At 50.9% G+C, this 26,416-nt stretch overlaps 1 protein-coding gene across 7 annotated transcripts in view; it reads right to left on the reverse strand.

The window, feature by feature from the left end:
* Nucleotides 1-17,370: 17,370 nt before the first annotated feature.
* Nucleotides 17,371-26,416, reverse strand: part of CD6 (CD6 molecule) — a 40,340-nt gene continuing 31,294 nt past the window's right edge. For 2 of the 7 annotated variants that reach the window (XM_041773356.1, XM_041773351.1), the window contains 8 exons: nt 25,699-25,764; nt 23,347-23,487; nt 22,924-23,022; nt 21,744-21,866; nt 19,947-20,066; nt 19,466-19,720; nt 19,062-19,166; nt 17,371-18,325 (listed from right to left, as the gene is read on the reverse strand). In XM_041773356.1, coding sequence (XP_041629290.1) covers nt 18,261-18,325; nt 19,062-19,166; nt 19,466-19,720; nt 19,947-20,066; nt 21,744-21,866; nt 22,924-23,022; nt 23,347-23,487; nt 25,699-25,764 — 974 coding nt within the window. In that variant the 3' untranslated portion in view covers nt 17,371-18,260. The remainder of the gene's footprint in view (nt 18,326-19,061; nt 19,167-19,465; nt 19,721-19,946; nt 20,067-21,743; nt 21,867-22,923; nt 23,023-23,346; nt 23,488-25,698; nt 25,765-26,416) is intronic. The other 5 variants (XM_041773352.1, XM_041773357.1, XM_041773354.1 and 2 more) reach the window with 5 other exon arrangements.

Here is a 26,416-nt window from a genome sequence, read left to right on the forward strand (position 1 = left end):
GCAGAGTCAGGGAAATGAAAACTTATAAAAAGCAGGTAAGAGGGTTGATGAATGTCAATGTGGTTAGGTCACCCAATGTCTGCTAAGTGGCATTTATCAAAGTTAAGGTTCTACCTTGACACAGAGGGGAGAGGCCCTGTCCCTGCTGACAACTGCATTCAAAGGAATGGCTCTCAGGTTCTTGAGAAAGACACCTGGGGTGGTAAGAGGTGTGTGGTAATCTCAGAGGGACAGAGAAAATGTTTACAATTTTTTTAGAAAGATTTTTTTATTTATTCATGAGAGACACACAGAGAGAGGCAGAGACATAGATAGAGGGAGAAGCAGACTCCCTATGGGGAACCCGATGTGGGACTCAATCCCAGGACCCCAGGATCATGCCCTGAGCCAAAGGCAGATGCTCAACCACTGAGCCATTCAGGTGCTTCAGAGGTTTACAATTTTAGGTTTTTAAATAAATGCTCCATGGAAAGGGAGCCGGCCTCAGGTATTTTCTGGAACAAATGGTAAATTCTTTTGGCTACCTCAAGCAAGTGTTTAAGACAGGAACTTAAGGAGGCTGGGTCACCCCAGGGATGTGGTTGTAGGCTGCTAGAAGCCATGCGAGCTTGGTCCATCCCTAGTGCAGGGGCTTAGACTGGATAGTTCATGCTGAGGGTCTCTGCAGTTCTTGGCCCAGAAGACCTGCCTTTCTTCGTCTTTGCACCAGGCTGCTGGTCTTCAGATGGGAAGGGACCCCAGGAGTCTTTGGGGACTCTATTTCCAGCAATCTCCTCCCAGACCACGTCCTTTCATGCTCTTTCATAATTTTCCCTTTTCCCCTTACTAAAACCATGCAGACCTAACCCACCCCCTAACAAACTACTGGGACACCCACAAAGAGGATGATTTGATGTGTTGGCCATGGTGACAACCAAATGACTCCAAGAGAACAAATCAAAATTTATAAGTGGGATGACTTCTCATATTTATCTTCAACAGAATCTTGAAAATTAAAAATCTCTGATGCTAGATTACTTTGTGGGGTTTAGCATCTAAGTTGGAAACAGTTGGCAAAAAACTGAGTGGCATCACTATAAAAAAAAATCCCTTCCAGTGTCTTCTGGTCAGCCTGCACATCTATAAAAATGAAAAACAACGCTACTACCTGTCTTGTTTTAGCAATAAATAATATCCATCTATGGATACATTAACTAAATGAGAGGGGTGTGGGGGGTTCTAAACACTTGACTAAGAAAAAGATATGTTTCCAATACAATTTAACCTTTTGTAGCTAATAATCGTTCATCAAAATTTTAACACCCATGTTATTTTTGAGTGCTAAGAATAATGGTAATGACGATATGGTTGAGGAGGTAGAATCTTTTTTTTTTAAGATTTTATTTATTTTTTCATGAGAGACACAGAGAGAGAGAGAGAGGCAGAGACCCAGGCAGAGGGAGAAACAGGCTCCATGCAGGGAGCCCGATGTGGGACTCAGTCATGGGACTCCAGTGCCCTGGGCCAAAGGCGGGCACTAACCGTTGAGCCACCCAGGGATCCCGAGGAGGTAGATTCTATCAGAGTCTCCTGACCACAGGAAATGGTAAAGTTTTAATATTTTAACTTATATATACTTTTGTTTTAAAACACGATAGGATGATTACTATGAGATGTAAAAGCAGGAAAACATATGAGGATAATTATATGGAAGGACGAGAATAAGTGTTCAACAAGGAAGAGGAATGCTGTGGAAGTCCTAACTGCTGAATCAGCTTATCATTGTGTATGACAATTGACCCTTGCCCAACACGGATTTGGACTGAACCCCTATACATGGATCTTTTCCTATCAATATACATATAGCACTGTAAATGTATTTTCCTTTCTTGTGATTTTCTTAGTAACATTTTCTTTTTTCTAGCTTACTTTATTGTAAGAATACAGTATGTAACATGTAAAATATATATTGATTGGATGTTTATGTTATTGGCAAAACTTCTGGTCAACAGTAGGCTACTAGAGGTTAAATTTGGGGGAGTCCAAAGTCAAATGCAGATTTTTGGCTGCGAGGGGGCGGGGAGAGGGGGTTGGCACCCCTAACAATGCCCATGTTGTTCAAGGGTTAATTGTATTTTTGAAACAGGTGATGGCTGTACAGTATGGGGGAAGCTATTTTTCTTTTTTTATGATTATTTTTAAGTAATCTCTACACCCAATATGGGGCTTGAACCTACAATCCCAAGATCAAGAGCCACACGCTGCACTGACTGAGCCAGCCAGGCGCCCCAGGAGAGGCGGGTATTTACCTCTACTGTCTTAGGTTTCTTGCTGGGCCTGACAAACTGCCATAAAATGGATTAGTCCGAAGAAGAAAAGCACCACATTTACGAAAGTGTTTACATGACCAGGAGGTCTCCTGAGGACCCAAGGCCATGGTGGAATCTGTGTGCTTTTATAGCACATTGAACAGCGAGGGGCAATTGTGGGAAAGAAACAAAACCATAGGAGGGGCTAGAGAAAGATAAGAATTATTTTAACAAAGTCTGTTCATACAGAATTTTCTCAGTTGTAACTTCTGGTCCTTGATGATAAGAATATTGCTTTGCTTCTGGTATTCTAAGGAAGACACCTTCCATATGGGGATTTCATCTCCTGCTTTTCAGAAAAAAGAAAGAAGGTCAGAGTGTTTTTCTTGTCCTTGCTGCTTTCCCAGTGTCTTTAACCCAGAATAATCCTTATGCCAAAGTGGTGTATTTTGGGGTGGCATGCTCTGCCTCCCCCCAGTGCCCCTGCTCCTGGCTGCACTATTCACCACAGCTAGAGTGTGGAAGCAGCCCTTTGATAGATATGAATGGATAAGCAAAATGTGGCATAGACTTACAATATTATTCAGCCTCAAAGGCTGAGTACAAAGGGAGGAATTTCTGACACCTGCTATAACATGAACGGCCCCTGAGGATGTTACGCTAAGTGAAATGAACCAGTCACAAAAAAGCAAATACTGTATATTCACTCATGTGAGGTACTTAGAGTGGTTGAAATCAGAGACAGAGACCAGGGGCTGTCAGGGGATGGGGGTGGGGCAGGAAGGGGGTGTGTGCTTAATGGGGACTGGGTTTCAGTTTTACAAGAACAAACAGGCTACGGGGATGGACTTTGGGGATGGCTGCACGTTACAAATGTATTATTACTCTGAACTATACACTTAAACATGGTTAAGATGGTAAAATTTTGTGTTGTAAGTATTGTACCACAATAAAAATATTTGGAAAGAGAATAAGCTGATGATGGATGTCAAAGTTCTATCCCACTAGGTTCATTTAAAAAGATGATGGTAACAGTGTTCTTCTAAAATGTTGGCATCTAAAATATGACACCGAGTATGAAATACAAATCACATCCTGCTTCATTAGACACCTGATGCCACATTTTAGAAGACAAGCAAAGAAGGTATGAGGGCGTCTGATGTAGCTTTCTTGAAACCCTTCCCTGGACCAGGAGCAAACCAACTGTCATCTTTGGGACACTGTCTTTGCCCCAGCCCTCTGGGGCAGGGTTGTGGATGGCCTGCAAATTAAGAATGGTTTTTACATTTTTAAATAAAATAAGTACAAAGAAGAATATTTTGTGACAATAAAAATTGTATAAAATTCAAATTTCTGTGCCCATAAATAGAGTTTGGTTGGAATACTGCCAACCTCATTCATTCATTTATGTCTTGTCTCTGGCTGCTTTCCTGGCATTCTGGAAGAGCTGAGTAGTTGTGACATGGGACTTATGGCCAGCAAAGTTTGGAGTATTCACTATCTGGCCCTTCGCAGAAGATGTTTGCCTATCACAGACTGAGGAAAACCTCCTTGTGGCTCTGGCTTTGCACGTCACTGTGGATAAACCATTCCACCTCTCTGGGACTCAGGCTTCTCATCTGAAAAATTGTGCTGCTTGGACAAAGTGGTGTTTGAGTTCTGTACCCTCTCTAAAAATTTGGCAAGGGATCCCTGGGTGGCGCAGCGGTTTGGTGCCTGCCTTTGGCCCAGGGCGCGATCCTGGAGACCCGGGATCGAGTCCCACGTCGGGCTCCCCGTGCATGGAGCCTGCTTCTCCCTCTGCCTGTGTCTCTGCCTCTCTCTCTCTCTCCGTATGACTATCATAAATAAATAATAATAAAAAAAAAATTAAAAAAAAATAAATAAAAATTTGGCAAGTCTGGGAAAATAGTTCATACTCAGGTACTAATGGGTAACACCTCCCAGGAGTACTCACCTTTAAAAATGACCCCTGTGGGGAGGGTGTCTGGGTGTCTCAGCTGATTAAACATCCAACTCAGGTGAGGATCTCAGGGTCCTGGGATTGAGCCCCCCATCGAGCTCCACGCTCAGTGTAGTTTCTTTCTCCTCCCCCCGCCCCCCCCCCGCCCCCCTTTCTCTCAAATAAATAAAATCTTAAAAAATGAATAAATAAAAAAAATAAAAATGACCTGTGAGGAGACAGCTCCTTAATCCAAAGGGGTGGAGTGCTAATGGCAGGGTTCCAGGCACTGGCCCTGGGTTGGTGGCCACAGTTTTGGTGAAGGGGGCTCTTCAGCATCACTTGATCTCAGGATTTGTGAGCAAAGGTTTGAGCAAATCAAACTGTCCAAGAACAAACATCCACCAGCTTCCCTAGAGGCCACTTCTGGTTTACTCCCAGCCCACAGACTTCCTGAGGAGGCCTCAGGGAAGGTCAGGCACAGAACAGACCTGAAACAGCGCTGAGCTCAAGCAGGACTGGGTAGGTGCTTCTCATTCCCGCTGTCTCTCTGTGGAAAGCCCCCCTTTCTGTGTTGGGTGGGCAGGGAGCGCAGACCGAGAACAGGCCCTCCTGCCTCAGATCCCCCGGAGGGATCCTGTGCAATGTCCCACCCACTCTGGGGGTCTGTGCTGTGGGGTCTCAGACAGAGGGAAGCACAAAAAAGCAGAAGGAAGGGAGAGCTGGCATTCAGGGTCTCCCTCTGACTCGCCCCAGCTTCCCTAGCCAGTACCAGCATGCTCTGCTTCCCCATGGGTCAAACATGACTCCGCAGGCTTTTGGGGAGGGACAGGTCTTGAGGAGTGGGGAGAGGGGGTGACGAACCCAGTGCCGACAGGATCCCAGCCTGGGTGACAAGCAGCCCTGTCCCATCTCAAAAGGTGTCTTCTCTGGCTCCATCCGCAGCTGACTGTAGCCAGTTGACACTTGGGGGAGAGGGGTGTCAACATTTCCAATTTTTCAAAAGTAACCAGAAGTTTGGAATTCAATGTGAAATCTCCTGATTTCCAAACATTGGCAGTTCGTTTAAAAAAATAATTAAAAACACCAAGCTGGCCTCAATGAGCACTTCTGTAGGTCAAATTTGGGCTCCAGGTACAGGATTGAGGCACTTGAGAGGGCAGAGCCTCAAGTCTGCATTTGGGAGCCAGGGTGTGCCTCTGCTCTGGCGCTGCCCGTGTGGCCAGCGGGCCTGTCACTAAGGTCCCCAGAGCATCAATTTCTTCATCTCCCAGGTGAGGTCCTCGTCCCCCACCTCACAGGCATCCTCAAAGTGTCCCTCTTTTCGTGACTTGGAAACTGGAAGTATTTCCTGATGACAAGAGAAGTGAAATTGGGGCTGGTTACCTGGTGGGTCAGAGGTGCTGCCCACCACTCCATTTCTGAATGCTTCTGGAAGGGTGGGCGGGACTTACTGGGGTAACTGCCTCATCTTGAGGGCCCCTCCACCCACCTGAGGAAGCCTCTCAGACAGGAGATGCTTAGATCCCCTGATCGCCACCCTGGGGAGGGGGTGGCGGCTCAGATGGCTCTGATAATATTGTTGCAACTGTTTTCCGGTTTTTGTGTAGGTGTTTTCCCCTTACAGGAAGATTAGCGACAGTCTGCTGTGTCTTCCCTGCTACAGGCTCCCTGACTGTGGCTGTGACTGTGGCCATCCTCACAGCGTCCAGCCCCTGATGTGGCCTGTCAAGGCAGGTGGCAGTCCGTTGGCCTTCCACGCCACGGATCTGGTTTTTTTTGTTTGTTTGTTTGTTTTAAGATTTAATTTATTTATTCATGAGAGACACAAGGAGAGAGGCAGAGACATGGCAGAGGGAGAAGCAGACTCCCTGTGGGGAGCCTGATGCGGGACTCAATCCCAGGACCCCGGGATCATGACCTGAGCCAAAGGCAGAGGCTCAACCACTGGATTTGAATCCTGCCCTTGGCCAGACTCATACAAAGGAGACACAGGCAGTGACAGTGGCCAGGCAGATGTCTATCCAGATCACTCAGGCACCTCAAGTGCCTGGTGCAGAGCAAACACGCAAGAAGGAGGAGCAGGGTGCAGATGGAACAAAAGCAAAGGAGATGAGCGAGGAGGAGGATTCATTCTAAACCCCAGATATGCAAGAATTATTTCTCTCTGCTTTTGGAGTGTGTGATGATCCCCCGCTTCGTGACCAGGCCCCAAAGCCTTGTTCTCGAATTCTGTTTCATCTTTTCATCTTGCTTAATTAAGAAGTAAGATACCCAGGGACTCTGGTGTTCAGAGGCAGCACTCACGGTCCACTCCGGGCTCTGTGCCTGCATGAGGGGGGTCTTCCAGCTAATGCCTCCCTACAGCATGGGGGCTCAGTGACAGCAAAAGGACGACTCTAGGGTGGGTCTGGGACCCTCAGAAAACCAGGCATGGTATGTTGGCAAATTGAACACCAATAAAAAATAAATTTATTATAAAAAAGAAAAAAAGAAAACCAGGCATGTCCAATTGGAGGGCGGCTTGCTGGCAGGTGGTGGGGGGATGAGGGAGCAGGCAAGGAGCAAGGCTGAACATTTCATGGTCTGAAATTGGGGCAGAAGTAAGGGATGACAATGACAATCCTTGACAACTTCAAAAAAACTCTTTTGGGGACACAGATGTTCAGGTTGCAGCACTCTCTATTTATAGAAACACGCATCAAAGGAACCAGCAAGCCTACTTTTCGAATGGAGAGACAATTAACCAGAGGCCTTCCGATGCTGTGTAAAAGCTGTAGAATTCTGTTTCTCAAAGGGCTCGTGTGCCTGTTGCACCTGACTCAACATCTAGTCAGGCATCTCCGTCCCATCTTTTCCCAGCGACAGGGAGAAATGATGACATGGGCCGGCAAGAAGGGCCCCAGGACCAGGCAAGGGTTTTCCTGATAGCTTCTTGAGCCAGGGGGCCAGGGGCATCTCCTTTGCCTTCACTGTACTGGGTGACTAACGTTGACACTGCTTCTCACTGCAACCGAGCCTTTTCCGTTTTCCAGGACACAAGCAAACACCACCAGGAGGTGGGTGGCAGGCAGTAGTAGCTCCAGGTCTCATTTATCCGCTGATATGGGTGATTCCGACGCTGCTCCAAGGAGATGTTTAGAAGAATCTGGATGTGACGCGCGAAGTGCAAGGGTCTGAAAGGTGCTCACACAAAAGTCAAGGACTGCTCCCCTCTTCCTCTTCCTGTCACTCCCTCCCTCCTATTCTCCTTCCCCGCTTCTCTCCCGTGGTCGCTCTCTCCTTCCCCTCCTCAAATATTTATTGACCACCAACTGTATTCCAGACTCTTCTCTGGGCACTGAAGATACAACAAATAGGCAAAAATCTCTACCTGCATGGAGCTGACAAGGCAGTTTGTCTCTCCTCATCCTGTGGTCCTCTACTTGTGATCTGGAAGTCTTGTCACGCTGGGCAGGAGCCAAGATCTTTCATTTAATGTTCAATGAGCATTTATGGGCAGCAGGAGCAATGGGAGAGTCAGCACCACGTCCTACTCATCTTTGCATCCCCAGAGATGAGCAGAGAAAATGGCTCATCATAGACACTCATAAATATATCGTTTATGTTGCTTTTGCTTAAGGACATTTGGTTAGATCTTGGCGTGTAGGAGGTGAGGACAGAAAAAACTACAAAGCTCAGGCTCTGTCCTTGACGAATGTCTAGCCTTCATGGAGAAAATATGAAAAGTCTAGGAAGGAAAAAGAACATATAGAATCAAGCAACCAAAGAAATGGGCAGCAGAGGAGGGAGCCAGCTTCCCATGGCTGGCAGGAGAAGGTTTGAATGACCCAATGGTACTGCCTGGAGTTGGGGGCATTCTATGAGCTCGTGTTTACCTTCACACGCGTACAGGTGGCTCTGTTGGAAGTAGGCTTGTTGACACACAGGTGAGCACACATACAAGTATTTCTTGCTCCGTCTGTGGAGAGGACATAAAAACGGACTTGCCCTATTTCTGAGGTGAGGGTTGTACACAGAGACTCCCTTCCAGAGAGTACGGAGTAAAGGCTCCCACTCAGGGGACTAATGCATCAAGAGCAGTGGCATTGCTTTGAAAGAATTACCTTCAATTTGTAGCAAGTGACACTGGTTTTCCCCTTATAACAACATATTTCTTTTAAATGTGTGCCTGCTTCTGGGCTCACTTTTAAATGTATTTAATTTAGTTAAATTAACTAATCTAATTAACTAAATTAAAAAATATTTGATTTATTCATTTCACAGAGAGAGAGTGAGTACAAGCAGGGGGAGCAGCAGGCAGAGGCAGACGGAGAAGCAGGCTCCCCACTGAGCCAGGAGCCCAACGTGGGGCTTATCCCATGACCCCCGGATCATGACCTGAGCCAAAGGCAGAAGCTCAGCTGACTGAGCCACCCAGGGGTCCCCATTTTTAATTTTAAAACAATCTCAGACTTAGAGAAAATTTGCAAGAATCATATAAAGAATCCCTGGATACCCCTCATTTCTGTATATCTTCCAGGGTTAATATTTTACTACTTGACTACCCCCTCCCTTAGCAACCTACCCCCCAAACAGAGATTATTTTCTGAACCATTTAAAAGTAGGTTGTCACTTTACTCCTAAATCCTTCAATACTTTAGTGTGCATTTCCTAAAAGAGAGAATTTTTTAAAAGATTTTATTTATTTATTCACGATAGACACAGAGAGAGGCAGAGACTACAGAACCCGATGTGGGACTCAATTCCAGAACCCGGGATCATGACCTGAACCGGAAATATATTCTAACACGTCCCACAGAATATTTGTTTTTATATAACCATAGTTCATGTATCAAAATCCGGGAGTTAATAATGATAAAATGTTCCCACCTAATCTGCAGACCTCATTCACATTTCACCATCAGCCCTGGTAATATCCTTTACAGCAAAAGGAAATCCCAGAACACACTGCATTCAGTTGCCAGATCTCCTTAGCTCCTTTAGTTTGAAATAGTGCCTGGATCTTTGTACTTCGTAATACTAGCATTTTTGAAAAGCCCATGCCAGATATTTTGTAAAATGGCTAGATATTTATTTTACAATATATTTAAGTTTTAAAAAGTATGGATCCCTTTAGAGAAGAACTACAGATATACGTAGGATATATCTATCGTAGGTTCATTCCAGAGCGCCACCATAAAGTGAATATCCAAATAAAGAGAGTCAAGTGAGCTTTTTGGTTTCCTAGTGTATGGAAAAGTTATGTTTGTGCTATGCTGTAGTCCATTAACTGTGCCACAGCATTCTATCTTTAAAAAAAAGTGTACATACCTTAATTTAAAATATTGCCCCAAAATGCTAACCATCATCTGAGCTTTCAGTGAGTCATCAGTTTTGCTGGTGGAGGGTGTTGCCTCGATGTCAGTGGCTGCTGACTGCTCAGGATGGTGGTCGCTGAAAGTTGGGGAGGCCTTTGGGCAGCCCGGTGGCTTAGTGGTTTAGTACCGCCTTTGACCCAGGGTGTGATCCTGAAGACCTGGGGTCGAGTCCCAGGTCGGGCTCCCTGCATGGAGCCTGCTTCACCTTTTGCCTGTATCTCTGCCTCAGTCTCTCTCTCTTTCTCTCTCATGAATAAATAAATAAAATCTTAAAAAAAATAATTGGGGTGGCCCTGTCAAGTTCTTCAAATGAGACAACAATAAAGTTTACCGCATTGATTGACTCTCTTTCACAGAACTTTTGGGTCACCGTAGGCTTATGATTATTAGTTGCCCTGATTTCAATATTGTTGAGTCTCTGGGAATAGGAAAGCCCAAGGAGAGGGAGAGAGGCGGGAAACTGCTGGTCAGTGCAACAGTCAGAACACACACAACATGTATGAATAAGGTTCTCCGTCTTTCCTGGGCATGGGTCCTGGATCCCCAAAACAATCTCCATGGTCACATCAGAGACCACTGCTCATAGATCCACAGCAACTATCACAATAATGAAATGCTGTGAGAATTACCAACATGTGACACAGAGATACAAAGTGAACAAATGCTGTTGGCAAAGTGCCGCCGAGAGACGTGCTTGATGCAGGGTTGCCACGAAAACTGAGATTTTTAAGACGCAGTGTTTGCAAAGCACAATAAACCAGACCATAATAAAGCAAGGTACACCTGGATTAAGTAACCGAAGAACAAATAGTCCACCGATAGAGCAAAACCAAGAAGACACACGGAAAGCTGGAGTTTGAGAGATGTTGGTTTAAATCAACGTCCTTCTGCTCCTGGCTCCTCATCCCACCAGGTGAAAGACTGTGGATCAAATGGTGAGACAGAAGCTCTTCTAGACGGCTGGGTGGAAGCTCAGGCTTGGGCAGGGCATCAGGGGCTGGGCTCCCTCCCTAGGGCTGGGCAGAGGCTGGGAGGAAGGCATGCTTCGATGTGGACAGGAGTCATGGGACAAACAGCCCATAACATTGAGAATGAAGAAACGAGCTCAACAAAGCAGCAAGAAGACTTGTGTATGGGTAGGACAGATGAATTCTCTGGAACCAGAGGGAAGGTAGCTCAGGATTTTTACTGGGCAGCTTCAGTCAATGCTGTTGTATCTCCCCACACTATGGAGTGTTCCCCAGCACCCAGAGGAGCAGGATGGCCAGGTTACTTCAGGTCCCACACTAACTGTCCCCAGGGAGGATGGCCTGGGGACAGAAGGTCATGAAGGCCTGTGTGATCCAAGACCCCACTGGGGCCTTCTCCAGGGGAGGGGCTGTTCTGGGCAGAGGGGGAGTGTGGGTGTGACCCTGGGGGTCCTGCAGGTTCCCAGAAAGAGGGAGGGATGCGAGTGAGAGCAGGACATGGGGTGAGCCATGGGAAGCTGGGGTGCGGGTGCAGAAGGGACCACAGGTCTGGGGGAGAAAAAGGATGCTGTCATGGACCTGTGACAAAAGGTATCACTGTGTCTCAGTCACTCAGAAGAGTTGGGGGCTGCTGACTCCAGTCGTGTTAGCGTCTCCTCCTCAGGTGAGAACAACCTTCATGTCAGGCCCAGGTGTCTGAGCAAGGCCCACAGGAAGGCTGGGCGTGCTTCCTCAAACAGGAGGCTTCAGAGGGAAGTATGACCCCTGCTCCTGTATCCCCCAGGGAGAGCGGAGTGTGGCCCATAGACCCAGGTGGGGAATGTGTTTGTGGGTCATTTTTCTCTCCCTGCTGCAAGAGACCTGGAGGGGGATGAGGTGGGCCTGGTCCCTTGCCAGGGGGGGGTGGGCAGTGGCGGTGGCAGGACACCATGTAACAGAGGGGGTTGCTCAGAAGGAAATGAAGGGATGACTCCCCCTCTCTCTTGCACTTGGGGGATGGGTAGGTGGGAGGGGTCAGGGGGACTCTGGGGGAGGTAGCCAGGACAGGGCACCTGCCTTCAGCCACCCTCTGTCCCTAAGAGAAGATGTTTCCAACCCACGATCATTGCTGGGCCTCCTCCAGCCTGTCCCGTCTCAGTCTCCAGCCTTCTACTTGCCCATCCTCTTCCCTTTTCTCCTTCCTGCCTGCATGTGGAATCCCTGCTGGCTGGGGCTCCCTCCGGCCCTAGCAGGTGGCCTTGAGCAAGTTTCATGGTTTCTCCAGGCTCTGCTTTTCTTACCTAGAAGGCAAGGGAGATGGGAATATCTTGCTGCCCTGAGAGCCCTTGAGGGTTAAGTGAGAGTGGATGGGTAAGGGACTAGGGCAGCTCCCAGCGCAGGGGAAGGGAGAGAGGCGGCTTCTTCTGTTCTTTGTTTTTTGTTTGCATATTTTTTTTATAGGAGTTCGATTTGCCAACATATAGTATATCACCCAGTGCTCATCCTGCCAAGTGCCCCCCTCAGTGCCTGTCACCCAGTCACCCCCACCCCCCGCCCACCTCTCCTTCCACCACCCCTTGTTCGTTTCCCAGAGTTAGGAGTCTTCATGTCCTGTCTCCCTCACTGATATTTTCACTCATTTTCTCTCCATTCCCTTTATTCCCTTTCACTATTTTTTATATTCCCCAAATGAATGAGACCATATAATGTTTGTCCTTCTCTGATTGGCTTATTTCACTCAGCATAATACCCTCCAGTTCCATCCACGTTGAAGCAAATGGTGGGTATTTGTCGTTTCTAGTGGCTGAGTGATATTCCATTGTATACATAGACCACATCTTCTTGATCCATTCATCTTTCGATGGACACCGAGGCTCCTTCCACAGCTTGGCTATTGTGGACATTGCTGCTAGAAACATCGGGGTGCAGGTGCCCCGGCATTTCATTGCATCTGAATCTTTGGGGTAAATCCCCAACAGTGCAATTGCTGGGTCGTAGGGCAGATCTATTTTTAACTCTTTGAGGAACCTCCACACAGTTTTCCAGAGTGGCTGTACCAGTTCACATTCCCACCAACAGTGCAGGAGGGTTCCCCTTTCTCCACATCCTCTCCAGCATCTGAGGCGGCCTCTTCTGGCCTGTCTCTCCCTCTGTCTGCTACAGGATATGCTGCCTCCCACCTGCCTCCCTCCCTGTCTCCTCACGCACTCCCAGCCCACCCCAACCCCCGTCTCCCTCTTCTTTGTCTTATTCTGCTGCTATTTCTGTCCTTCCTCGATGATGTTGGTGAGGGGTGAGCCTCTTTTCATGTCAGGATGCCAGAACTGTGTCAAACTGGTAAACAGCTGAAGGATGTGGTGGGAGATGAACTTTCCACTGAGGCTACTTTGAACTCATCCCTTCTTCGATGGGTCTCCCCTGCTTCTCCCCACTTTGGAGACTCGATCCCATCTTTACAAAGCCAGGATGGTGGGGCGGGGGTCTCGGTCTATGGGCAGGGGCAGGCCACACTGACTGGCCACACGGGGCTCTGGCCACCCCTGCCCACCTCCAGGACCATGGAGAGGGTCTCAGGAAGGGCGGGGTGGGGTGTGGAAGCAGAACCTGTTGATGGGGTGGCCAGCAGGGATGGGGATCTGAGCAGGGCTGGGCAGATGTGCCTTGGAGGTGAGATCTCTAGTGGAAAATGTCGGGTGCCCATAGGAGACGCCCGGCCAGGGCAGGGAAGCCCAAGCCCGTGCCCCTGGGAGTGGTCTTAGAGCCACGTGCTGCAGCCTGGGGTGCGGAACAGAGATGAGCCCCTGGATAATCATGCCAAGCCTCCTCCTGGCCTCCTCCCTCGAGCTCTCCCCAATGTCTGGAGGATGCAGATGAGCTGTGAGGCCTGAAGCATAAATGGTGTGGCCTCCTGGCTGGGCATTCAGATCAGTAAGCACAGACCTGAGCCTTTGCAGTGGCTCTTCCCACCTCAGGGGCCCACGTGGAGGGGGAGCCAGGGCCTGGCCACACCATGACCTCCTGACAACCCTGCCGAAGGTCTGGATCTTCCCAAGCCTTGGTTTCCTTAGCTGTGAGGTGGAGATAATGCTCACGGGGCCGCTGTGAGCCTTAATGTGTGAGAACCTGGAATATTCCCAGAAGAGCACCTGATACATAGTGAGTACAGGGAAAGGAAGCTGTTTTCATGTCACTGTCATCTTATCACTGTGGCTGCAGGCTGCCATGTTAGGAGGTCACCCCTCTACATGTGATCACTCTCCACATCCTGAGATCCTTCTCCACCCCCAGTCTTGAATTTGGTGCTTGGCGACGACCCCCCAACTGGTCTCCCTCTAACTAGCCTTCACCTCACAGCAGTGATCTTTCTAGAGTATCTGTCTTGTCCCATCACTTCCCTGCCTTAGAAATTACTCAGGACTCCCCAGTGCCTGTAGGATGACAACCAAACCCTCGGCGGAAGTTATAGACCCTCTGACATTCTCTTTGGCATTTTACCCACTTGTGGACCCCTGTCCGCCCCCCACCCCCAGGCTTCAACCAACCTGTACCATGCTTGCACATGTTGCCACTGGGAATGCCCTTCATTCTCTTTTCTGTCCAGTGAACTGCTACCTCATCCTTCAGTGGCCCACTCATTTGTTCTCTCTTTCGTCCTGCTTTCCCCAGCAGAGTCTGTCAGAGTTAGTGCCTGCTTCCCCTCGGTCCACACAGCCCTCTGGAGCACTGTGTCGGAGATGCACGCCAAGTAGAGGTTGTGTGCTTGGGGAGAACATGGGATGAAACTCGAACATGGTATCACTTCTGAAAATCCCTTAGGAGAGTTTTCTGGCATGCCTTGAGAAGTGAAAAGAAGCAAGGAGCCTAGGAGTGTGGGTAGAAGGACCCCCGTCTTGTATAAAAATAAGCAGGGGCATGGGGAAGCAAGAGAGATTTGTATTTGCTTATGTTTGCACCAGAGAGACAATACTGTCTACCCAGGGAGGGGAAGGGTGACGAGAGAGGGCAGATGGGTGGGTAACAAGATTTCGACGATGTGCATTTGTATGTAGTTTGGAGATTTGAGCCATGTGCCCATTTACTGTTTAAAAGACAGAAAAGGAAAGAAGGAGGAAAAGAAAGAGGAAGGAGGGAGGGAAAGAAGCGAGGGAGGGAGGGAGAGGAAAAGCAAGCTCCCGTAGGAAGCCTCCTGTATCTGAGCCCTGTGCTGTGTCCAGCCACACAGTCCTCCTGCCAGCCTTGGATCGCCCAGACGAAGTGATGGCTTTGTGTTCGGGCCTGCCATGCGTGAAAACGTTTAGTCGTTGGTGACTAAAGTGGCAAGATGCCCAGGCGGTGCAGAGTTCTCAGGGTCTGGGGAAACAGAGGGCCTCTCACCTCTCTCCTCCCTCTGTGTTTGTTCACTGAGGGGGACCGCAGGCTCCATTGTTCCTTTTCTTTCTGTTTCATAGCTGAGCAGATACACTGAAGATCATGTGGGTTAAGTGTGCCCAGGATGCGTCCCACTGTGCAGTGAAGTGGTTTCACACGGGGCTTTGGCGTCAGGTGAGAAGTTGTACCTACGACCTGTGTGACCCCTGGCGTGTCACTTTGCCTCTGGATCTCATTTCCTTATTTATAGATCAGGGAGGATAATACCTTTTCTGAGAGCTCTTATGAGGATTATGTGAAATAACATATGCCTGGTGCATAGCAAGTGCCACTCACTGCCGTCATCACTGCCACCGCTCTCCCGGTGTGTACTGCAGGCGCTGGTTTCTGTGTGTCTGCCCCAGAGACTTTCAAGTCCCAAGGAAAAGGCTCGGTTTCACTCCTCTCTTGCTCTGGGGTCAGCTAGGGCATGGCTCCACGTAAGTGCCCAGGTAGTGAGTTATTTGCCATTCCTGAGCACAGAATCCCCACACCCAGCAGGTGCCTGTGCTGTTGGTGGACAGACAGGCTGGTGTCTCTAGATCCCAGGGCTAGGCTGGGGCTCTGGCTGTGCCCAGCAGTGTGGCTTCAGGGACCCAGGAACAGGAACAGGTGTCCACTGGAAGTGCCATGGTTAATGCTCAGACTCTGAAGCCGGACAACCGGTAAAGTTGCCTCTTTTTTAGCTGTGTGACTTGGCCATTTTACTTAACTTCTCTGGGCCTATGTTTTCCTACCTGCTACATAGAGCTGGTGTGAGAATTGACTGCCCTCAGCCTCTTCCTTTATTGGGCTGGACCACCCTTTACCTTGTGAGCTACCTGGTTTTTTGTGCTGTCTTTGCTCATGCCATCCCATTGACTTGGAAGGCCCTTTCCTCCCCACCCCTAGATAGCAAATTACTACTCATCCTTTACAACCCAGCTCAGGCATCACCACCTGCCCTCCTACCCCCGGCAAAGGTCTTTCCAGATGAATGCCTCCTTCCCTCCAGCTGGATCAGGAGCTCTCCTAGGCCCAGTTCATTCTGTCACGGGCTTGAAGTCATAAAATTGCTACAGTGCCTCCGTGCTCCTATGTAGCCCCTCCCCCTGTATTGATGTTTCTGAAATCAATTCAGTGCCCCATCCATATAACAGCTTGTATTTCCGTTCCCAGATCCTTGAGACTAGTGATAATGTCTGGTTTCTTAAGAGTAGAGAACTCAGAGGGTGCCACCATCTCCCTGTCTAAGCCCTAGAGAGAGGGGGGGGGGGAGGGGGGAGGGCCGAGTTGTGACTTGGCAATTAACTTTGAGTGACCTTGGACAAGTCCTTTCCCTCTCGGGCCTCAGTGTCCTCATCTGAAAGATAACAGTGGGACAAGATGCTTGCCTCCACCAGCACCAGGGCGCTGGGACCTGGGGGATTGGTGGCTCTTTTCTTTTCCCCTTCCTCCTTCCAGGGAGCTCTCTCACCTCTCCTGAGAGAGAACATTCATTGCTAAACCTCTCTAATGCTTGCAACCACCTGTGTAGTGTCTACTACTGCCATGCCCCCTTCACAGGCAAACTTTACAGCAAAGGCTCAGAGATGTTGAGTGCTTGCTGATGGCCACACAGGGAGGATATGGGATTTGAACCCAGGATGTCTGATAAAAAAGGCTTTCACAAACCACCTTGGGGCTCTGTCCGGGCTCACCCCAGCCCTGGCTCCTCCCCTGAGAATCCCCTGCCTTCTGGGGAGGGTTCAGAGGGTCAGGAGGGGGCCATCAATCGCAACCACATCCTGTGACAGTTGCCTGGGGAGCGCTAGCTTACTCTCTGTCTTGGGACAGGTGAAAGGAGAACAGGCCCTACTCAGCCCTTCTGGGAAGGATCTGCAGCCCAGCCTCCTTCAACACCTGCCTGCTCTAGGAGGGCTCAGAGGAAACCCGACCCCCTGCCCTCACCCAGAAGGCAGATCTGGGCAGGGGCCCTTGCAGCAGCCGAAAATCCCAGCCTCTGAGCAGCTGCAGGGTTCCTCTGTATGAAGCTGCCCCACACCCCATCCCCACTATGTATTCCTCAACCTCATCTCCAACTCCTTCCTTCCAGCCTGGGGCCAGTTCTTTGTCAGGTGGCTCTGAGCAAAAAATCCCTTCACATTACCCTGTCTCTGAAATTATGGGGCCACTGAGTCAGGGCTCAAGTGGGGCAGAGAAGAGAGGGGAGCAGGCTGCTGAACTCACAGACATTCTGTGTCCACCTCCTTCAGGAGGGCAGGCCCAGTGTCCTCCTGTTCCTGTATCCTTAGCATTTTTCACAGTGCCGGGCCATGGTTTCCAGTTCCCCATCTCCACCTTGATGGATAGAACTGCCCTCACCCAACACACAGAGACAGAGACACAGGCACACACATAGGTCTGGGCACTGTAAGAGCTCAAGGACTCGTCACTCCACGCACGGGTTTTTATTCAGCAATTACTTTAATCTCAGGATACTCAGAACTGGGCACCAGAAGCTGGCTCTGAGCCCTCAGGCTGCCTGCACATGTCTGTGCTCAGGGTGAGTCAGCTGCGTGTGCATGTGCTCCTCAGGGAAGCCCCCAATGGTGCTAGCAGACACAGGGGCTCCTCTCTGTGCTTCTGTCCCAAGGGACTGGGGCCCAACTCTGGGTCGTTGGGGGAGTTGAGCTGGGGCTGTCTTTGTATGCCACAGGAAGCTCAGAAGCAGGACCTTGTGTCCAGGGATGGTCCTTGCAGAGCAGGGAGTGCCCTGATTGGCTCCGGGTCTCTAGGGGTAGGGTCGACCTGCTTGCTGTCAGCCGGCTGCTCCTAAGTGCCCAGGTGGCTGCCAACCTGGGTCAGTGGTGTGCCACCCTCAGCCCCAGACTCCACCTGTCAAAGCAACAGCAGCCTAGCAGCCCACACATGGGGGGCACTGGGATGGGGCCCATTTCTGCTCGCTCAGTACCTCCAGGCCCTGACCTGAGACTCAGGGAACTAAAGCACAGACACCCAAGGATCAGAAAGGGCCTCAGAAGTCATTATGTTCAGACCTTCTTGCAGTCTGCTGAAAGGTGGCCGCTTGTTCATCCCTGAGACAGCTCACTACTCCTCAGAGGCAGCACCCTCCACCTCAGGGCTGTCTGGGGCCAAGGGAGGGCTGTGCCAGCAGCTTCTGTTTGATGGATGGAGATGGAGCTGTGGGTGCAGGGTGAGGGCTTTCCCTGCGTCTCTCCAGAGGAGGCCTGTCAGGCCCCTGGGGGAATATGCGGGAGGACTGGATGGGAGAGTAGGGGCAGGTAGAGTAGGAGTCCAGCAGGAGGGAGCCACCTGGAGCCTTGCTGAGTCTAGCCTAGGCTGCTCCGATGTCATCATAGTCTTCGCCGTCAACGGAATCAGGCCGGGGAGTGGGGAGTCCTGTGTGGCAGGGAGGCTCGGGTCAGGGGGAGGCTGGTCACTGTCTCTCCAGGCCCATCGGACAGAGCTGAATGGGTCTGAGTCCACAGCCCTCCCATGTGATGCTGTGTGGGTGCAGCGACAAGACTCCCGTCATGTTATCTTGCTCATTACCATCTCCCTTGCTAGAATGTCGGCCTCATGTGTGCACTTTAGGGCTGTAGTGCCCACGCCTGCACAGGAAATGATGGGCGACTTGGGTGCTGGCACTCCCCTTGCTACCGCAGTCTTCCCCAAGGGGCCATTGGCTACTTCTGCTTGAATACTTCCACTAATGGGGAGCTTATTTCCTCTCAAGCCATTCTTCGGATCTTTCTCTGTCCCGTCCACATCCATTTTTCCCACCTCCTCATATTCTTGTTTGTTTAAAAAACAAAAACAAAAACAAAAAAACCTTGAACGCCTGGGGGCTCAGCGGTTGAGCATCTGCCTTTGACCCAGGGTGTGATCCTGGGATCCAGGATCGAGTCCTGCATCGGGCTCCCTGCAGAGAGCTTGCTTCTCCCTCTGCCTGTGTCTCTGCCTCTCTTTCTGTGTCTTTCACGAATAAATAAATAAAATCTTTAAAAAAATAACAACAAACCTTTACTTTTCTTCTTGGGCTAATGAATCCAAAGGAACTGGAGTTCCCCCTCTCATCCGCCCCCTGCTCCCTGTCTGTTCCTCCTTCCAGGACCACCTCCCTTGCCAATGGTACCTGGACACTCAAACTGCTCCGTTGAGGGGGGCTGGGGCGGTGGCTGGAAGTTCTGGTACCACTCCCCGGATGAAGTGCTGGAGCTGTCATCAGCCAAGGGCCCTGCTGGAAACCCCGAGAACCAATCACTCTCTGCCTGGAGACAGCCAGCTGGAGAGCTGCCAGAGCTGGGAAGCCCTCATGACTCACAAGACTCCAGTTCCTGGCTTGACCATGAATGAGGAAGTGAGGGCCCAGAGAGAGGTGGAGACTTGTCCAAGCTCACACAGTACGTGGCTACAGAGCTGGGGCTAGAATCCTAAGCTCAGCCTGGCTCAGGGCTTCCAGCTTTATGCTTCCTCCAGCCAGGTCAGCTATAGGATGGGAACTGAGGCACACCTGGAATCCTCCTGGGCCCAGCTCACCTGAAAAAGTAGCTTGGGAGCCAGCCAGCTCCAGGTTCGGGGGCTGCTCCAGGTGGGGGCTCCTCTCTGCAGAAAACACCTGGGGGGTCCACGGAGGTAGCCTGCTGCTTGGGCTATTGCAGTAATCCTCCCCAGAGGATGTGCTGGATTCACTGCTGCTCCTTGGGCGTTGTTGAGAGCCCAGGGAGGGGGTGTCTGCCATGTAGTGTCCAGCACCAATGGGTGGGACCTGGGACACGTTCATCTCTTCAAGTCCTGGCGCGGGAAAGGGAGAATGGTGAGGAAAGAAGCAGCAATGCAGCAAGAGGGCTTTAAATTAGACCCAAGAAAGAACTAATGGCCAAGGGGAATGTTAAAATCAGAAAGGATCTATCGAGGGGGGCTGCTGTTGGCATTTCTCAAGGTGAGCTGAGTTGCTAAGTCTGGAGTCAAGGTTGACATCGTTATCACTGCCTCCATGCACCTCCCCAGCCTGACTCACCTTCCTCCGGGGGGAGCATCTGGAACTGGTTCTGCTGGACCTCCTCACCTTCTTCCAGGAGGGGCATCTGGAACCGGTTCTGCTGGACCTCCTCATCTGTGATGCGGTGCCGCTGGGAATCTACAAGCAGAGTGGTGGTGAAGAGGGCTGAAGACCTACCTCCTCGCCCCCGGAGCCTACAGGAAGGGCTGCGTGCCTTGGCACTTGGTGCGGGGGTGCCCTGGAGCTGAATAGTGTGGGAGGACAACCCCAGAAGTACAGAGGGGCTTAGCATTTCCCATCAGCTCCCGGGCTCTTATCTGAGTCCAGCCAGTCCTGAATCTCAGTCTTTAACCAGCATGAGATGAGGTTGCTTCTGCCCAAAACCCTAGTGCCTTGTGCCTTGCCCCAGATACCCCTCCTTCTGCTTAAGGAAACAGGGAGAGTCCTGGACTGTCTCCTTGTGCCCCAGGGGCTGTGGGCAGGAAGAGGGCAGACGGTGCCCCAGGTAGGGCAGAGTGGAAGCCCGGAGGTCTGGAATCCCTGCCTTCTAGGCTCTGGCGAACTTTTGCTTGAGAACTGGAGAGGTGATATGGATCTGTTGAATCTTAAGGACTTGAGAACCTGGGACCTTGGAGTCTGCGCTCTCAAACCTGGTATATAGAACCTCATTCGCAGTGTCATGGGATTTTAGACTCTCGACCTAGCATCTTGCATGCCTGAGAGCAGAACCTCAGGTTCTAAGGATGCCTCACCCTGGTGGCTCCCAAATGCTGGTGCATGGCAAGGCAGAAGCACAGTCAACCACCTCCTTCCGCAGAGGCCCTGGTCCAGCAGGTGAGGCACAGACGACCAGCGTCCCTAATCTCTATTCTCCACCCCCCTAAGGGCAGACCCTCTGGCTTTCATCTGGACACACAGCTGCCCAGGATAGAAGCTTCATCTGCGGCCTCTCCTGCCGCTGGGGAGTTAGACTGTGGCGGGCAAGGCTGAGCGTGGCAGTGAGGGGGCATCCTTGGTACCCTGCCTGTCAGTGCTGAGCCTGCCTCATCTTCCCTCCCCCTGCTGCTATCCAGGAGGTGGAAATGGCAGTGAGCCATTCTGGACCATGTTGATGAGCGCAACATCTTAGGGACTACACAGCAGCAAGAGAGAGGAAGGCTGGTCCCTGCCAACTTCTAAGGATGCCATTGTTTGGGGGCGCCGGTGACACACAAACTCTCATCCTAACTCATAGGGTGAGTCCTGGAGGGAAGCTGGGGGATGTTTGATGAGCTCCCAAGGGAGTCCCCCATAGGTGTGGGATTCTTTGCTCTAATGTCCAGCATTGCCTGGGCCCTGCCTTAAGCACTGTCTATCCTCCTCCTGTCCCCACCAGGCAGGGAGGAGAGCTGGAAAAGCCAGCTGGGGGTTTAAACTGGGCTCCCCAGCAAGGTGGGGGAAGGGGTGAGGTTGATGGGCAGGAGGGGGCACAGAAGGGGTGTGAGCCTGTGAGAAGCCGTCTGAACGTGTCTCTTGCCTGGACTTCCTTGCTTCACGCAGACAAGGCCACCCTGCAGGTGAGTGTCAAGGGACAAGTCCTAAGACCCTGTGTGGCCAGACAAAGGCAGGAGGGAAGGAGGTTGAAGACACAGAGGGGTCTCTAGGGTCACAAAACACTTGGAGAGCTTCAGCGTAGGGCCACTTTGAGTCAAGGGACACTCCACCGACAGCATGCAGGGTGATCTGGTGGGCCCCGCGGAGCTCCCCAGCCAACGGGATCCTCTCCCTGGTTGGGGGTGGGGTGGGGCTCTCAGGAGCCCGGGCCCAGGCACTCACTGTAAAAGGTGGTCAGGGCCACGGGAGGCTGGGTGCTGAAGTCATAGTGCTCATAGTCTGAGTCCGAGCTGGAGTCCGGGTCCTTGGGGGGTGGGGCCTGCGCCTGGATGGGCAGCATAGGAACTGGGGAGAGAGCAGAGTCGGGCAGGGCCAAGTGGCAGGCAGAAAGGTGCAGGGAGTGGCAGGAGCGCGCAGACGGTGGGGGCCAGACACATGGGCAGGGACAGCGCCAGGTCTCCCAGGTCGCCCGTCTTGTACCAGACTGTCCAGCCTGGGTTTGCCAAGCTCCCCCCGCCCATTGGCTTATTTCCTTTGCTTACTTCCAAAACATAGAGCAGTTGCTACAGGCCAGGCGGGACACTTAAAACATGATCTTATTTGGATTATCTGACTCTGACTCACGACTCTGTGAGGTGGGTGCGTCGGCGTCCCCATTTTACAGCTGAAGAAACTAAGGCACGGGGAGGTCCTCACTGGGCCCAGAGAAGCAGGCAGTGTGACTCTTGACCCTTAGACTATGATAGTCAGTGAGCAAATGCTCTGTGCTTCACCTGTGTGCCAGGTTCTGCATTCATATTCTTTCCTTAAACACACGGATACCTTGCACAGCGAGTATTTATATCATTTAGCTGGGTTTGGTATTGGTTTTCTTGTCATTGAATGCATTCAAATAATGGTGATTTAGTAGAGTCACAGTGCAATGTGATTAAGCCTGAGTTCCCTAAGAGACTTTCACGAAGTATAAATCCGTATGTTATAAAAGATGGATGACCGATCCAATTTTTCTTTCATTTAGAAAATATCAAATAAAATGATGTTCCAGGAAAATCTTAATGGGACCGTGCAGGAAGGCTGATGGAGCAGGCCATTGAAAGAGGCCACAGTATCACAAACCTACCAGCCAAGTAGCAGGGTGGAGCCTTCCTCTGAGAAATGCCCAGAGTCTGTATTATTCTAGAACCCCAAAGCCTAGCCCAGAATGACTACCCTGGAAGATCATCTGCCATTCAGGCCCAGATTGAGACATGACGTGCTCAAGGCCTCACAGGCACCCATGGGCTACCTGAGGTCTCATCTCCAGCTGGGGCACAGCTTTGACCTAAACACCACTGGCCCTCCAGAAAGGATACCCTTTCTGCCTCCCCAGCCCTCTCCACCCCCAGGGTGGGTGACATCCTACCTTCTTCTTTGGAAATGGTGATGGGGACATCTTGATAGCTATTGATCCCTTCTGGGGTGGTGGTGAGTAGGTGTGGGTTGTTCACCATAACAGGGAGGGCTGAGGGAAGGGAGGCAGACATTCTCCAGGTCATTTTTTGCTCTCTCCCAGTCTACTCGGTCCTATGCTCATTGAGACACCTTCCTCCTCACTTCCCCCTCAATCACACACTCACACGCGCACAGAGTCTGGTCCACCCACAGGCCATTTTTGCAGAGCATGCTGGGAAAATCCTTTCCATCAGGAGGTGACCCGGGGCCACGACTGGGTGGCCACTGCTGGATCTCTCCTGCAAGGCCCACATCCCCCTGAGAGGGCCACACCTCAGGCCAGCTTCTTTCCCTCTCTAGGCCTTTCCAGTGACTCCCAGAACTCTGCACCTACCATATTTTCCTTTAACTTTCAAGAAGATGAAGGCCATGGAGATGAGTAAGCCAAGGAAGAGAATTCCCAGAGTGATGCAGAGGATGAGGAGCATTAATTCCCGGGGTTTCCAGTCCTCCGTTGTCATGGTCACAGAAGATTCTGGAAAGAAACAAGAGCCCCAAGTCAGGGAAAAAGAAGAATGTATGTAGACCTCTCCTTGTGCTTCTTGCCTCTCCAGCCTCTCTGCAGCTTACCCACTTCCCTTCTGGATCTACCCCCCTCCTCTCTTCTTTTTTTCTAATTTGGCCATCTGCTTTTAGGTGACTTGTATATAGTAGGTGCTCAAGAAATGCATATTGAATGAATAAATAATTACCCAGAGGAAACTTTCCCATGGCCACCAGCCCACAGGGATCTCTCTTTCTGTTCAACAATTACTGAGTGCCCACCGTATCGTATTTATTTATTGTATCCCATTTAGGGATACAAATATGACATCAGCATCACAAACCTTAAGGGGAGATATTGATACATAGGTTCAAACCAATATGGCACCATGCTTGCTGGGATGGAGGTATGGGCAGGCATGAGGCCCTACAAGGGGCATCTAATCTCTAGGGAGGAAGACTAAGGCTGGCTTTCCAGGGAAGGTAACTTAGAGCTACCTCTGGTAGCGAACAGACTATCAGGAGAGTGAGATTTCTTTCTGTGCCCTGGATACATCCTTCCTACCAGATGTGTCCTCCCTGAGGGTAGGGGCGAGGACCATGATTCTGGACCTCCCAGCTCTGCAGCCCCTGCAGCTCTGGTGTGGCTTACTGTTTTCTCTCTCTTGGCCCTATCCCTGCTTAAGAAGAACTCAAAGGCTGCTGTGGGGCAGGTGCTTGGAGCCCTGGTCAGAAGAGGAGACAGGGACCACCCCCTGCTCAGCGTATACAGCCTGGGGTGCACAGGCCACAGGGCTAGGTAAAGGGTAGTGACAGCATCATGGATGGGTGGGCGGTGGGATGAGACCATCCTGATCCCCTGGCTGGGGACACTGTCTGCTCTGCCCTCCCCCCGAGATGACCCCTGTTCTCATTTTCTTCCCTCTTCTCCATCTGCAAAGGGGGCAACATGGACCAGGCTGGGAATTGGACTTAGCAGCAGGAAATGAGTGCAAGAGAGAGGCTGGGCTGTGGGAGGTATGGGGAGACCAGTGAATGGAGAGGCCAGAGGGACAGGGCTGAGGGTGGGGCTGTTAGGCCAAGGGCTAGAGTATGGTCCTGGGAGGTGGGCTCCCTGCCCTGAGCTCAGAAAGAGACAGTGTGCAAGCTGGGGTCTGGGTCCCATCTGGAGTTACCCTCAATTTGCTCCCCAGTATTTCATTCCCTTTCTGTGTCCTCATCCACTGCCAGGTTCTCTGTCAGGACTCTGTGGCCCTCCACTCCATCCCCACACCGCCATCCACCCTCCTCTGCTGGAAGCAGGGGTATAGCATAGAGCCTGTGAACTTGGACCAGACCCTGTGGCTATCCTGGCAGTACCAAGGGGCCCCGTAACCATACACAATAATCATGAGACTAATGCTCAGACCCTGCTTACTGTGGACTCTGCACTGGTCTAAGTGCTTTAGAAAAACTCACTGGAGACTCACAACAGTACTTGGAGAAAGCTGCCACGATCATCACCCTCATTTTACAGTCAAGGGATCTGAGGCTCAGAGAGGTTAAGGTGTCCTCCATTACACAGCTAGTAGGAAGCACAGCTAGGATTTGAGCCTCAGGAGTCTTCCTGGAAGTCAGCCAGTGATCCGTAGGTGGCGGGTAGACCAAGCACAGTTCAGAGCCTTGGGCGCACACTCCAGCCCACGTTGGCTGGCTGTGCCTTCACCCTCTGAACCTGAGCTGCTTTCTCTGTGTGAGGGCTCCAAGGAAATCTCCCCCAAGGGGACCCCAGGAAGGTTACAGAGCTGGGAAAGTGTGTGGGGAGAGCTCTGGGCCAGTGCCCAGGACATTATAAACACACTGACTGCTACTCTGGGCACACCTACCACTGGCTGGTGTCAGACCAGACCAGTGCTGGCTCTCCCCAGCTCTATCTCTTGCCCAACAGGATCTGACAGGAGGCTGGGCTCCTTTCCATGAAGTACCATTCGGGGAGTTGGGGAGTTGACGTGGCAGGAAGGGGAGGGGAGGAGCAAAACTACCCACAGAACAGAGTGCATGGCAGGGTGGGGGCTGAGGGAGAGGTGAGTCCAGTGTCTAGAGATGGAGGAAGAGGGATACACCATTGGGCCTCTCCCAGGTGTGCACACGCATTCACACACATATGCACACTTGCATGCACGCATCCACCTCTCTCAGACACCGTGAACCAAGTGACACTCACCCACAGTGATCGGCTGAATACTTGCAGGGACTTCAGGAGTGGACAGATTGAGCAGACTCCGGGAGCCTGTCAGAAAGCACCAGTCATGTACTCAACACATATCACCGAGCACCTACTGTGTGCCAGTCCTTGTGTTAGAAACTGGACAAGACAGACAAGTGACCTGGAGTGAGGGGCATAGTCCCATTGGAAGGGGGTGGGCCATATAGTTAAGGAAACCTGCCTTTCCCACCCCCTGCAACAAGGAGGATCTCATGGATTAAATGCTGAGAAGTTTCTTTGGTTACAATAAGAGGCCAATAAAAGGAAGTATCCCTTCTTTCTGTAAAATCTGCTACAGACCACAAATCCCCTTTTCTGTTAAGTCCTGGGTTCACTTTTCACATTGGCCTCGGGGAGCTAGGAAGCTGACATTACCATCAGTATCATAATCATTTGACAGGTAAGGGATGGAGTTCACAATCCTTGGTTGGCTATCACCTGATTTCCCAGCTACCCTGCGAAGTGGCTCATATCAGCATCCACATATTCATAGAACTGAACGAAGCCTCCCAGTGGGTAAGTGGCAGAGCTGGAGCCCCTAGCCAGGTGCCTAAACACCCCATGGGGAGGCTAATACCATGTTTCTTTGGGCCTAATGCTTTGGCTTTTTCACATTTTAGCACTTCTGAAATTGGGGTGATGGCATCGAGTGCTGCAACTGATGACATGTCAAGAG

Source organism: Vulpes lagopus, chromosome 11, assembly GCF_018345385.1.
Source record: "Vulpes lagopus strain Blue_001 chromosome 11, ASM1834538v1, whole genome shotgun sequence".
Taxonomy (NCBI): domain Eukaryota; kingdom Metazoa; phylum Chordata; class Mammalia; order Carnivora; family Canidae; genus Vulpes; species Vulpes lagopus.